General features: G+C 58.0%; 4 protein-coding genes across 4 annotated transcripts; all 4 read right to left on the reverse strand.

Moving 5' to 3' along the window:
• Window positions 1-1,384: 1,384 nt before the first annotated feature.
• Window positions 1,385-2,437, reverse strand: JKF63_04679 (uncharacterized protein; the record flags this gene model as incomplete). Its single annotated transcript, XM_067900657.1, has 1 exon — window positions 1,385-2,437. The coding sequence occupies one exon, from the start codon at window positions 2,435-2,437 to the stop codon at window positions 1,385-1,387; it is 1,053 nt and encodes a 350-aa protein (XP_067756678.1).
• Window positions 2,438-3,468: 1,031 nt separating this feature from the next.
• On the reverse strand, window positions 3,469-8,385 carry JKF63_04680 (uncharacterized protein; the record flags this gene model as incomplete). Its single annotated transcript, XM_067900658.1, has 1 exon — window positions 3,469-8,385. One exon carries the CDS (start codon window positions 8,383-8,385, stop codon window positions 3,469-3,471), a length of 4,917 nt encoding a protein of 1,638 aa, XP_067756679.1.
• Window positions 8,386-8,849: 464 nt separating this feature from the next.
• JKF63_04681 (uncharacterized protein) lies at window positions 8,850-9,824 on the reverse strand (the record flags this gene model as incomplete). Its single annotated transcript, XM_067900659.1, has 1 exon — window positions 8,850-9,824. One exon carries the CDS (start codon window positions 9,822-9,824, stop codon window positions 8,850-8,852), a length of 975 nt encoding a protein of 324 aa, XP_067756680.1.
• Window positions 9,825-10,863: 1,039 nt separating this feature from the next.
• JKF63_04682 (uncharacterized protein) lies at window positions 10,864-11,817 on the reverse strand (the record flags this gene model as incomplete). Its single annotated transcript, XM_067900660.1, has 1 exon — window positions 10,864-11,817. One exon carries the CDS (start codon window positions 11,815-11,817, stop codon window positions 10,864-10,866), a length of 954 nt encoding a protein of 317 aa, XP_067756681.1.
• Between the last annotated feature and the right edge of the window lie 763 nt (window positions 11,818-12,580).

Consider the following 12,580-nt stretch of genomic DNA (forward strand, 5'->3'; position numbering starts at 1 on the left):
GCTTCCTTTCAAATTGCCCCAACCCCTCACCTTCCCCCTCTCCCCTTTTTTTCCCACCGTTTCTACATCACGACTGCCCCGTTGCCGCTCGCTGTCCGTCTCTTCACTGCTTTCGAAGCTCCTCAAACATGAGCACCGCCGGCAAAGATACACACATACACACGCTCGGACGTTGACATGCACTACCCTTCTCTCCCCCCTTTTCTCCTTCAGGTACGCCTGCCTCCCTTTTTTTTGTACTGTTCCACCAAAAGACCCGAGCAGCAGCACGCGCCGTGAAGGAGAGGAGAATTTGCGATTATCATGATACAAATACAAATATATATAAATATATTTTCGCACCAACCATCCCATACACATACACACACACACATATATATATATATATATATATATATATGCTGAGAAGTGAACGGGGAGGGGAAGCTACGAGGGCAGAGGTGCATGGCGCAAAACGTCTCACCTCTCCACGTCTTTATCCGTACACTTTGTTGAGTGGAGTGGTACGAAATACTTTTGATCCGTCAAGTCTTGGTCGATCCCATTCGGTTCTCTCGCTCTGTATACATATATACATATATATATATATATATCCGAGAAGGTAGACGTGTGGACGGCTGAGGCGTATGGGCACGAGCAGGTGTGCGTGTGTGTGCGTGTTATGTACAATGCCTTAACGCGTGGTCGCATGCACGCGGGATACACATAATTCGAGAGCACACACATACACGTACACCCCTCCCCCCTTTTTTTGTTGTTCCTTTTTAGGTTAAAGCGAAACAAAACACACACAAAAAATACAAAACACAAAAAACACGGAAGTTTTTCTCGCGCGCTTAAATCTGCAGCGCTTTTCACAGTCCCACGTTAAATCGTGAAGTAGAGAGGGCGGGGCGGGGCGGGGCGAGGGGGGGGGGGGCGAGGGGGGGGGGGGCGGGGGCGAGGGCGAGGGCGGCGGCGGCGTGGTGGTGGTGGCGGTAGATGATGGACGAAAGCCATTTCTCTCCCTCCCTCCCTCCTCTCGCACATCCCGGCGCTGCGCTTTGGTGTCGTTTGGAAACACAATGACCCCTTCTGTTTTTTTTTTGCCTCATCTTTTGCATTCGTTTGACTTCGTGTTTCAAAGACGATAACTCAACTACATGGAAAAAAAGACACACGCACACACACATACACACACACACACAGACGCAGTCACACACACCTGAACGCACACGTCGTCTGCAAAGACGTTGTTCATGACGAAGCCCAGTGAAAAGATTTGTACACCAACAATGCAGCACATCCGTGTACGCTATACTGGAGGGGGAGGGGGAGGGGGGGGTGGATGGTCTGGAGTCTCTCTTCATCACACACACACACACACGAGCGCGCGCATGTGCCTTTAGCTGAGCACACGCTTGGCAGCGGCCAATACGTCAGCTACCTGCGGCTGAGAGGCCGCCTCGATATCTTTGCTGTATGGCGTTGGACAGTCGGCACACGACACGCGCTCCATCGGGGCATCAAGGTAGTCGAACGTGTCGCTCTCCATGACGCAGGCACATATTTCAGCACCGATGTTGCATACAGGGAAGGACTCATCGACCGTCACTGCGCGGTGCGTTTTCTTGATGGACTTGAAGATGGTGTCGCGGTCGAGCGGGCGCAGGGAGCGAAGGTTGATCACCTCCGCCTGCACTCCCTCTGCGGCCAGTTTCTCAGCCGCCTTCAGACACAAGCCCACACCGCGGGAGAAGCCAATGAGAGTGATGTCACTGCCCTCACGCTCAATCTTTGCCTTGCCGAACGGGATCACAAAGTCCTTGTCAGCAGCCTCGTCTGAGACAGGGAAGGAGTCGCCATATAACAGCTCATGCTCAAGCATCACCACGGCGTTGTCATCACGAATTGCTGCCTTCATCATGCCGCGGGCATCTTCGCTGCTGTATGGCGCAATAACCTTCAGGCCGGGGACGGACGCGTACCATGGCGCAAAGCACTGGCTGTGCTGGGCACCTACGCCAGCCGACGCACCGTTGGGCCCACGGAAGACTACAGGGCACTTCATCTGTCCGCCAGACATGTACAGACTCTTGCCGGCCGAGTTGACAATCTGATCAATAGCCTGCATGGCAAAGTTGAAGGTCATGAACTCGCATACCGGGCGCAAGCCGTTGAGGGCAGCGCCTACAGCCATGCCGGTGAAGCCGTGCTCCGTGATAGGCATGTCGATGATGCGGTCCTTGCCGTACTTGTCGATGAGGCCCTTAGTCACCTTGTAGGCGCCCTGATACTGACCGACCTCCTCACCAAGTACAAAGACCGCCTTGTCTCGGGCGAGCTCCTCATCGAGGGCTGATTGGATTGCGTCACGCACCGTCATGTTCGTCGTGGCGCAGCGAGCCGCCATGGCGGCCGACGCCGAGAGTACAGTACGGGAGGAGAAGCGACGCATGATTTTTTTCTTTGTTGTAAGTATATATTTTTGCGTGTTCCAGGAATGGATAGGAAAAGTCAGGGAGAGGAGGGGATGGCTTCTGTGGACGGTGTGGCAATGTCGGTGATGATCGATTAATGCTTTGATGAAGGCCAAGGGGAGAGGAGGAGGAGGGTGATGGTGTGAGGAGGGTATATATGCTTGAATGAGTAGTGTGTGTGTGTGTGTACGGGTGGGTGGACACACGGTTGTTCATATTGATGATCACCGGATGAATAATGCGCCCTGGGACGCACACAGAAAGAGCGTCAGAGCAACGGGTGGCGCGCACATCTTCAAAGACGTCGATGAGGTGGGGTTGAGGCTGGCCGGGTAGGGGGTGGGGGACGGAGACAAGTACAAACGTAACATGAATGTCATCACGGTTACGCCGCCGTCGCTCGGTTAGTTCTTGTTCCCGGGTATACATCCATGTCTCCCACATTTCTTCTCTTTATGCCCCCCCCCCACCCTCCCCGAAACGGTGTAGGCGTGCACGTCCTCGTGAAGGCTCGATTGTCGGCTCCTCTAGAGCACCATCTGCTACCCACGGCTCTCGTATATGTTTTTTTCTTCCTCCTCCGTTTGCAAGAAACCGCCGACCGACAAGAGAGGAAGAGGGGAATGAAGGCGGGGTGCTCCCCCACTTCCAACAGTGGTGACGGCGGGGGGGGGTAAGGGGGCAGCGAAACGTGCGGTGCACCCCTTCGCCTTCCACTACGTCACTCTCTCTGCCGCCAGCCTCTTTCCCGTTCAACCGTTGGCTCAAAAGCGACAATCACTGCCATCGCCAACATTTGTGTTAACAGGAGATCCCCCCACCCCCTTCCCCCTCCTGCTTGCACACCATCCATAATTTACGCGGTGTATTCGGCCTACTCTCAAATGACACAGTCAAGCACACCCCTCCCTCCCCCCAACACACACACACACACACAGGCGCGCTTCTTCTTTCCACTTCACCGCTTACTTATGTTCTCCATGGCAAGCGTTGCAGTGACCCACAGTGCTCAGCGTCTGGGGCGCTTGAAGTTAGAACGATGCGGTTTGCTGTCGTTTCTGCGAGGCATTTTAAGCGACGTTTCTCCGCCACCGCCACCGCCACGACGACCACCGTCATCGCCACCGCCACCGCCACCGCCGCGACGACCACCGTCATCGCCACCGCCACCGCCGCGACGACCACCGTCATCGCCACCGCCACCGCCACGACGACCACCGTCATCGAAGCTCCTCTTTCGGTCCTTTTCGTTTCGACGTTCTCTCTCTCGATGGTTGCTGTGATTTCTTCGACCGCTGCTGCTCCGCTCCACAGGTGCGGCGGCGGCGAGTGGGGCCGTCGTCGCGGCTGCAGGCAGGGCCTTTGTGCTGGTTGCCGTGGAAGGAGAGGGCGATGGCATGGGATGCAGAGTGAAAAGGCGGTAGATGTCATCGGCGGCACCGCGCTTGGTGCACGACGCACTCTTCTCCACAATCGCCAGTTGCTGCGTCATGGCGTCGATGGCGACACCCCTGCGCCGAGACGTGATCTTTTTCACTGTGCCACGAAGCTTCTCCGCCACGCTGCGCACGAGTGAAATTGTATCGCCGAGATGTTGCAACACCAGTACGATCTTCCATTCGTCGAGGATGGAGTTCCGCAGCGCCATTTTCTGTACTGCCATGACGACGTCGCCGAACGCGTGCTGCACCATGCGGAACGCGTCCGCCTCCATGTCGGGGAGGCAGCAATGAAACGCCCGAGCGGCGCTCGCCTCAATCAGGAAACTCTTCTTGTACGGGAGCACGATATCGTGCAGAACACAGCGCATGCAACATAGGCAGGAGAGCGCTTCGGTCCGGGTACACTCGGTTAGCGAGTTGGCAAGCGTGAAGAAGAAGCGCTGACACATGCGCTGTCGCTCTTGGACCGTCATGGTGATGGGTAGCTGCGCGTCGCTGAGTACATGCAAGAGATGACCGAGCGTGGCGGCGCTGATGGCGCCATCTATAGGCGAGATGCGTGCACGCTGGACAAGAGCCTCGTGTATATGATCCAGGTATTCACGCAGCGTGGCTGGTTGAAGAACGGCTCCCGCGGCAGCAGCGATGGTGGTGGCCGTGGCAGTCGTCATGGCCACCTCCTGGAGATTGCTGATGGACGCGACAGCCGCCGTTTTCTCGTCTTCGCGTTTTTCTCGGAGACTCTGCTGCTCCTCCTCCTCCTGCTGCTGCTGCTGCTGCAGCAACGCGTCCAGATCACCGCGGACAGCTTCTCGCAGATCGTGTACAGCCCCTTCCCCGTCTGGTGCTCCTCCTTCTTTCATCTGCTCCACGCCGGCACGAATACCGAGGAGCGTCTTCGTTGGGGCGTACGATCCACAGTGAGCGGAGAACTCCCGAAGGAGTCGCTTCGCAGCTGTCTGCACACGAACAGAGGTGCCCACTTGATCGTACCCACAGGCCCAGAACCACGAGAGCCATTGTCTGCTGCTGCTGCGCGGCAGCTGTTGGGTAGGGGGCGGAGATAAATTGCTGGGCGAATTTGTGGCTTCGACATACTCTTTGCCGACGACGATGTCTTTCGCTTCAGCAGCGGCCACTCGACTGTTGCTCTCCAGCTGCGCCTCGGAGCGATCTCGCAGGGAGACAAGAAACGAGTTCGCTGCACTGTTGGCCGACGAGAGCGCCACCGACGCTGCGCGCGGCGAGCATAGATACCGAATCAACATCGTTGCCGCTTCTGCAGACAGCGGTGCCGTCGCCGTCGCCATCGCCGTCGCCATCGCCATCGACGACGACGACGACGCGCTAAACTGCAGTGCACACCACCGGCACACGCCGAAAAAGAGAGAGGTCATCACGTCCATCGCAAGGCCCCGCGTCCAGAGCAGACCCGGTGCCGTCTTCGTCTTCTCAAGCAGAGCTGCACACCTCTCACTCGCCACCGCAGCCGCCGACTGCACAATGTCGAGAAACGGTGTGCTGAGGGTGGTAGCAGTGGCGGACACTGGTGCGACTAGTTCGCACAGGTACCGCTGCGCAGCCGCTTGTGCGTGCCATGCCGCCGCCGTCACTGGTGTGTCTTCGGCTTGCCAAAAATACAGGCGTGGCTGTTCCCACAAATAGGCAATGGCACCGCTACAGGGGTACTTGGCCGTCAGTGCAAGGCTCACATCCGCGTCCTCCGCTGTGGTGTAGTCGAGTGCCATGGCACGCAGCGGCGGTAAGAAAAAAGCGGCGAGACCGTGGTGCTGCTGGGCGACAATGTGGTAGCGCAGGTACTCGATCAGGCTGCAGCCACCCTCGCCGAGGAATGTTTCCAGAGCAGACCGCAAGCGAGGTAGCACCGTGGATGGCAGCGTGCGGAAGACAGCTGCAAAAAACATGAAGAGCTCGCTCATAGCCACCTCGTCACTGGTGTTTCGCATGCGCGCGACGCAGGCCTCGTCCAGCACTGCGCCGATAAATCTCGCAAGCGTGGCGGGGGTGAGGGAAAACGGTGCTGCCCACACCGATGCGATCTTGTCGCCGTCCCCCGTTTCCTCTGCCACCGTGCTGCCGCTGGCGAGTTCCTGTGAGCGGTCGAGGACGTACTGCATGGCCTCTTCCAGGGCGAGGAAGACTCGATAATGATGAGGAAAGTAGAGTTCGACCAACTGCACCGCCGAGAGGTATTCCTCTGTCAGAGCCTTGAAGCACATGGAACCAGTAGCGGCACCGCTGGCGGGCCATTGCGAGGGCTGCATGGTGGGGTGGGCACCAGGGACGTCTGCTGGGGTGCCATGCTCCCCCGGGACGCTCTTGATACGCACAACCGCGTCAACACGCATATCCATCGTCACACTGTTCACCGCAAGAAGGACGCGGAAGACGTGCTCTTGCATCACGGACAGCGGCTGCTGAAGTGTTGCGAAGGCGAGAGGCATAAGGTTGTGTGGCTCCGTGCTGTGGGGTTGGTGGTCGGTTCCTGCTGCTGCTGCTGCGGCGGCAGCGGGTACATGCGCACCAATCGAGGCGTCACTGAGACACTCCATCACACGCGAGAAGCACGCTGTGGCAAAGGTGCAGTCACGCACGTGGCGGTGATGCACGCGCAAATGCCGACGTGCTCCACTGGCTGCGTGCGCGACGAGAGTGTGGCTGCCGTCGTGCGTGGCGTGCGTGATGCGGTGCAGTTCGCGGACACAGCACCTCCACGCTTCTGATGGAGGCGGCGTCTGTTTCGGAGGAGCCAGCTCCGACACAAAAAAGATATCCGTGAGCAGGTTCATGAATGGGACTATGAAAAGTGTTGTCTCACTGTAGTTGCTGAAGACGAGAGCGAGAGTCATGACCTGCTTGCGCAGTCCCAGCCACGCCTCCTCAACCCCTGCTAGGAGATTCGTGTCGTTGCCATTGGTTGGGCCATCGTTCTGCTGCTGCTGCTGCTGCTGCTCTCTCCCGACTTTGCCGTCTTTGTCCACGCTTGGCACCGCCAGTGCCGTAAAAATGCCGGCATGCCGCACCATGTTTTGACAGGCGACCCACCAGTGACTCAGCGGTCGAAGAAGTCCTTCACAAACCTTGTATGACGTCAATGTGAGAAGAGGTGCTACGCTGTAGTCTACTTCAGTCGGCATCTCTGACAATTGCGACCGTGCGCATGGTGCGGGCGGACGCGGCAGAGCAGCATAGATCATCGTACAGTCATCATCATCCACCTCTGTGGCGTTTTCATTGCAGTAGAGCTGTGTGTCAACGATGGTCTTTACAACATCGCTGGCGTAGCGGATGTGTGCCGCTGTTGTGGCTATCGCAGCTGGATCCGATCTGGCCAGACTAGTGGCTGTGCACTCAGTGTGTGCCACGGAGGCCTGCACGAGCCTTTGCAGCTCGCCACGGAACTCTGAGTGCACCTTGTGCGTGAAGCAAGGCAAGTATGCCTCCTGCTCCGACGGCGAGAGCTGCAGTCCCGCGCCCTGCACGAAGGCACCGATGTAGCTCACAAGGCAGAGCGCAGGCGAGGGGATTCGCGCAGCTGGTGCAGGCGCCGATACGGTTCCGTCTTGTTCAGCAACGCCTCCATGAGCGTGAGCGTGCTGCTGGTGGGCTGCGCGGAGGTACAGCGGCAGCATACCACTAAGCCAGTCGCCAGTGTGAGTTCCCGTGGCGGCTGGGGCGCGGCGACCCAACCCACGTCGTGGTTTGGCAGCCTCTCCATCCTCGATGTGTGGTAAAGACTTTGTCGACCCCGCGGTCGCACAGCTGAGTATGTGTGTAAGAAGATTGTCTAACAAAGCCGAGAGAACTCGGTCTGCCAGTGCCGTGTTTGTCGTCTCGGTTGCTTTGTCGTCTTGTGCGTCTGTACTGTTGCCCTCCTCGGCTCGTGCGGCATTACTCGCCTTGTCGTTCGTCGCCACAGCGCCGCGCGCGCCGTCTGCGAGTCCCTGCAGTACTGCCTTGAGGAAAGCGAGGTAGATTTGCTGCTGAAGCACACGCAGGCGGCGGGCCTGCACAGCGTCAAAGTGTGGATACAGAGTGGCCTTGGTGCCACCCCTCCCGATCACAGCCGCGGGCGCTGGTGTTGGGTCATCGGCGGCTTTCTGCGCCTCTTCGGCAGCGCGCTCATCCCAGGCCCGAGCCATGCACTTCCGCAGTTGCGTGAGAAGAGGCAGGAGGACGCCATCCCATTTCATGAGTTGATGGAGGCTGCTGCTGTTGGCATCGCCGGTGTGCTGGGACGTGTGGACGGCGCTGTCCTGTCTCGCAGGGTTCTCTGCCCCGAGGAGGTTCAAAAGATTATTTCTGTACGCGAGGATATGATCAGCTGTCTGTTTAGCGATATCGGAAAGGCAGCTGGCTGCTGCGTCGTCAGCTGTGGCATCGAGAGGCTCTGCCTCTTCGATAATGCTGTGGTGTGACCACCACGGCGCTACGTCGCTTGAGCACGCTTGATCCGATTCCATGCTACTTGACCTCTGATGATGTTTGAGAGGTAGTGGACACCTGTGTGCGCTCGTGAGGCTTATGACGCCACGCCTCCTCTTTTTTTTTTGTTCAGTGCTTCTTTGCTCCATACACATGTGAGTGGACATGGGTGTAGGCGTGTGCCGGGGGGGGAGAGGGAGGGGGAGAGGGAGAAGGAGAGAGGGAGAGAAACGTGTTGACGGATGTGACGATGAGAAAGCAGCAGTGGTGGTCAGCCAGGGCTGCACATGATATTATTCCCTCTCTCGCTGTGTGTGTGTGTGTGTGTTGGCGAGGGAAGGGGTGAAGGAGAGAGGCGAGCCGACACGATTTCGCTTGTTCAGGTTTTCTCATCAAACAGGGCTCTCCCCTCTTTTCCCCCCTGCTGCTGCCTTGAGGCATATTTGTGGACGACGGTGATGGCTGTGTGCGTGAGTGAAATGGCGTGTATAACTTCTTCTGCTCATGGCTTTCGAGCCCTGTCTAGCTGCTGCTGCAGCGACAGCGCCCGCCGGACCAAAAAGGAGTGGTCATCCCGGCTTTGCACGCGTATCTCAAAGAACTGTGGATACCTGAGCATAAATGCATTTGGCCGGACGTGGGGGTAGCCCATGCATCGCATCTTCACATCGCGTGGTATCTGCAGGCTCGTGAACGGTGTCCACTCATTTGGGATGTACGTGAGTACTTCCTCCAAGCGTTCCTTAAGCGTGGTGGTCGTGTCGACGAAGCCCGTACCCGCACCTGTGCGAGGCGGTCCGCCTGCTCTGTCCGGGTACGGTGTGGCCACCTCCTTTGCTTTCTGGGGCCCCAGCCATTGCTCCAGCGCCGGCAACGGCTTCGTTCCAGGTGGAAGCCGCAACAGCTGCATGTTGCTATTTGCGCATGATGGAGGGGCTACATGCAGCGTAGCCGAGTTCCCAGAAGCCTTTCCGCCGACGCGATACAGCAAGAAATGGTTCGGCAGGTGGAGCAGCAGCTCCTCCAATGGCAGGCGGTGTGCCACGAGGATCTTCTGGGATGCGGGGCTTAGGGCACGAAAGACCTTTCCCACGGGTACGGTGTGTGTGATGAGAGTTCTGAGTTCTACGATTACGGGCTCAAGGGAGGGCCGGCTTTCGCTGGTGGCACTCCGGCCACTGGCTGTGTCCGCGTTTGTGACAGGTCTTTGGCTGCCGACCGTACTGGTACTGCTGCTGTTGCTGCTCCGTGGTAACAGAGAGGCCGGCGGCTCCTCTGGCGGTGTGGAGGACTGTCCAACGGCGCGTCGCTGATGAAGCAGCGGCAAGAGAGACAGCGAACAGGTTGACACGCCTGAACCGCTTAGTCGAGAGCACGTGAGTGTCGCCGCTGCGGTGAAGATGCGCATCGACTGCTTTGTGCGCGAGGTTTTGTGCAAGGCGAGCACGGCGTGCCCCAATGGAGGAGAGAAACGCATAGGCTCCGTATATATTTTTCTCTCTGTGTGTGTGTGTCGTCAGTGTCATGCAGACGCCCCTGATACCTTCTGGCAGAGAGGGAAAGTAAGAAAGGTGAGCTGCCAAATAGGAGGGTGATTGTGTTGATGGCCGATATCCAATGAGGTAGCGATGCTGTGTTAGGTCCAAGGGGGGGGGGCCGCTTGTTATTGAGATTCGACGCTCTCACTTTTCCTTAAACACCGCTGCAAATACACTCCGCATGTGTTCAGCGTACGCACGCGTCGATTCAAGCGGAGGCATACGTGCATAACGTCGTGATCGAAGAGAATGGGGAGGGGAGGGAGGGAGGGGAGGTGTGTGTGTGTGTGTGTGTGTGTGTAGAGCACGTTCAACCCGAAATGAGAGATTGGACAGAGGGGGGAAAAGACGGTAGCGACGCTTGCACCTCGGAACCGCGCATGGGCAACCCAGCGTCGCATCAGGAGCGCAAAACAGACAATCAGTACTGTACTTGGGCTGCGTGGAGAGGGGAGAGGGGGGGGGGATGATGATAAAGGGGCAGTCCTCTGTCACTCACATGCACGTCCGCGCGCACGAGCGCATGCAGAGATTGCTCCAGATGCTTCTTCTGCGCAATGACAGTTCCCCCTCCCTCCCCACCCCCCCTGCGTTGCCGCATGGATGGGAGGTGCCCCTTCAGATGAAAATGGCGCGGGGAGGTGTGTGTGAATATATATAAAAGGGAGCCGGCCGTCGTGACGATGTGTTGTCCTCTCGACTAGACCGGGCAGCACAAGAGGTCGACCATAACACAAGAGGAGGGGGGGGGGTGGGAGGATGCAGAGGAGATGTGCAGACACACGCGGGCGCGCAGTTACACCGCAGGTAATAATGTGAAGACGGTAGCCCCCCCCCCCTCCATCCGCCGATAGCCACGTATTGAGGTCAACAGAAAAGAAAACGTATACAGTAACACACCCGAACCCTCACACACACACACACACACACACGCTCACGCTCACACACAGATACGGGTCCGCATGAGCCTCCCTTGATCTAACGGGTGCCGAAGGACTGATTGTGTCCACGCATCGGGCCGCCTCGACGAGGTGTACCATCGCTCCCCCCTCCGCGGCCTCTGCTGCCGCCGCCAAATCCGCTGCGGTTATCGCGCTGTGGCAAAGGACCGCGGCGCCCGTCTCCTCGACGGTAGCTGTTGCCACCCTGGTCACCACTTCCACCTTCATTGCGGTACTGTTGCTGTTGCGGGGTCCGCGATGAGCCCGAGGATGACATGGAGCCCTGATACCGGCGATCGCCGCCGCCACCACCACCGCGACCGCCGCGTCCTCGACTGTGACCGTAGGTACCTTCCGGGCGGCGCTGCGGATACCGCTGGCGGTTGTTGTCGTCAAGCCCCATCATTTGTCGCATTGTTCTGCGTTGCGCATCACGCATTGCGTACTGCTGAATGACGATGGGGTTGCCAATCACGTAGAGGACACCATCTTCGGGGTTGGTGTGTAGCACGAAGAATTGCTTCCGCTGCTCCAGGAAGTTCCGCAGCCCCCCATGCCGCTCGCTGAGCGCCTCTTGTATGTTTTCATCGATTGCCGAGAAGAGGGCCTTGACAGAGATGGCCCCCTTGGGAGACAAGTGCTTGACCACCTCTGCCATCACAATCGAATCGTCACGGAGGGCGGCGCGGGTTTCGGAGCTTAGCTCGCCATCACCCGTGCTGTTCATCAGTGCGCTTGGGACGGGGCCGGTCGGCGCTCGTGGGTTGTCGTGGCCGCCAGTTCTACGAGAGCCCACACCTGGCGACCCGGAGTTATTACCACCTCTACCACCCCCCAAGGAGCGGCTGTAGGGGCGCGAGGACTGCCAGCGCACCGCACAAGCCGAGTGTCGGATCGTCGCTGATGCCGGCGCGACTGCAGCGACCGCCACGGCAGCCGATACTCCACTGCTGCCGAGCCCGCTGCGCGACAGGAGTGAAAGGGGCCGCATGATCACACGCACTCTCTCTCTCTCTTCAAGTTGAGGCGGCAGCTAGACGTCTCTTATATTGGCCCTCGAGTGTACGTATGGGCGTGCTCGTCTACTCTTCTCCCTGTACGAGTGCGTCGCTTCGAATACCTGTATGTGTGTATGTGTGTGTGTGTGTGTGAGTGTGTGTGTGTCAGCGGGGTCGATATGGTCGAGCAGGACTGTCCCAAAAGGTCACCGGTGGGGTGGTGGTGGTGGTAAGTGGGGGGGGAGGGGGAGGGGCACGGCGGGGGTAGGCGCTGCTCGCGTGTAACTGCGGAAACAAACCGACAAAAAAAGGATGGAAGAGAAAAAGATGAGGAGAGTCCGGGTGACTTTCAATTGACAGCGGCGGGTGGGGTGGGACGACGAAACGATAAGAGTAGAGTACACACACACACACACACACTGGGTGTGGATGTGAGAGGGATATACAGAGGGATTGCCCCCCCCCCCCCTCTCCCCTCCTCTCCTCTCCTCTCCTCCCCTCCTCATCCTCCAAACATACACGCGAAGTTGTGTGTCACTACTTTTATCTTCGTTTTTTTTCCCACCGAGTAGCATATACGCACATACAAATGTTCAAGCAAAGATACACACACACACACACATGGATGGGTGTACACAGAAAAAGAAGACAGGAATAGAATCAAAGCAGCCGTAATCGAAAAAAGGGGGGAGGGAGGGAGGGAGGGAGGGGGGATAACAGGCGACGTAGAACACAAACACACATAAAATAGATGAG

The sequence above is a fragment of the Porcisia hertigi genome, chromosome 25, assembly GCF_017918235.1.
Source record: "Porcisia hertigi strain C119 chromosome 25, whole genome shotgun sequence".
Lineage (NCBI taxonomy): Eukaryota > Euglenozoa > Kinetoplastea > Trypanosomatida > Trypanosomatidae > Porcisia > Porcisia hertigi.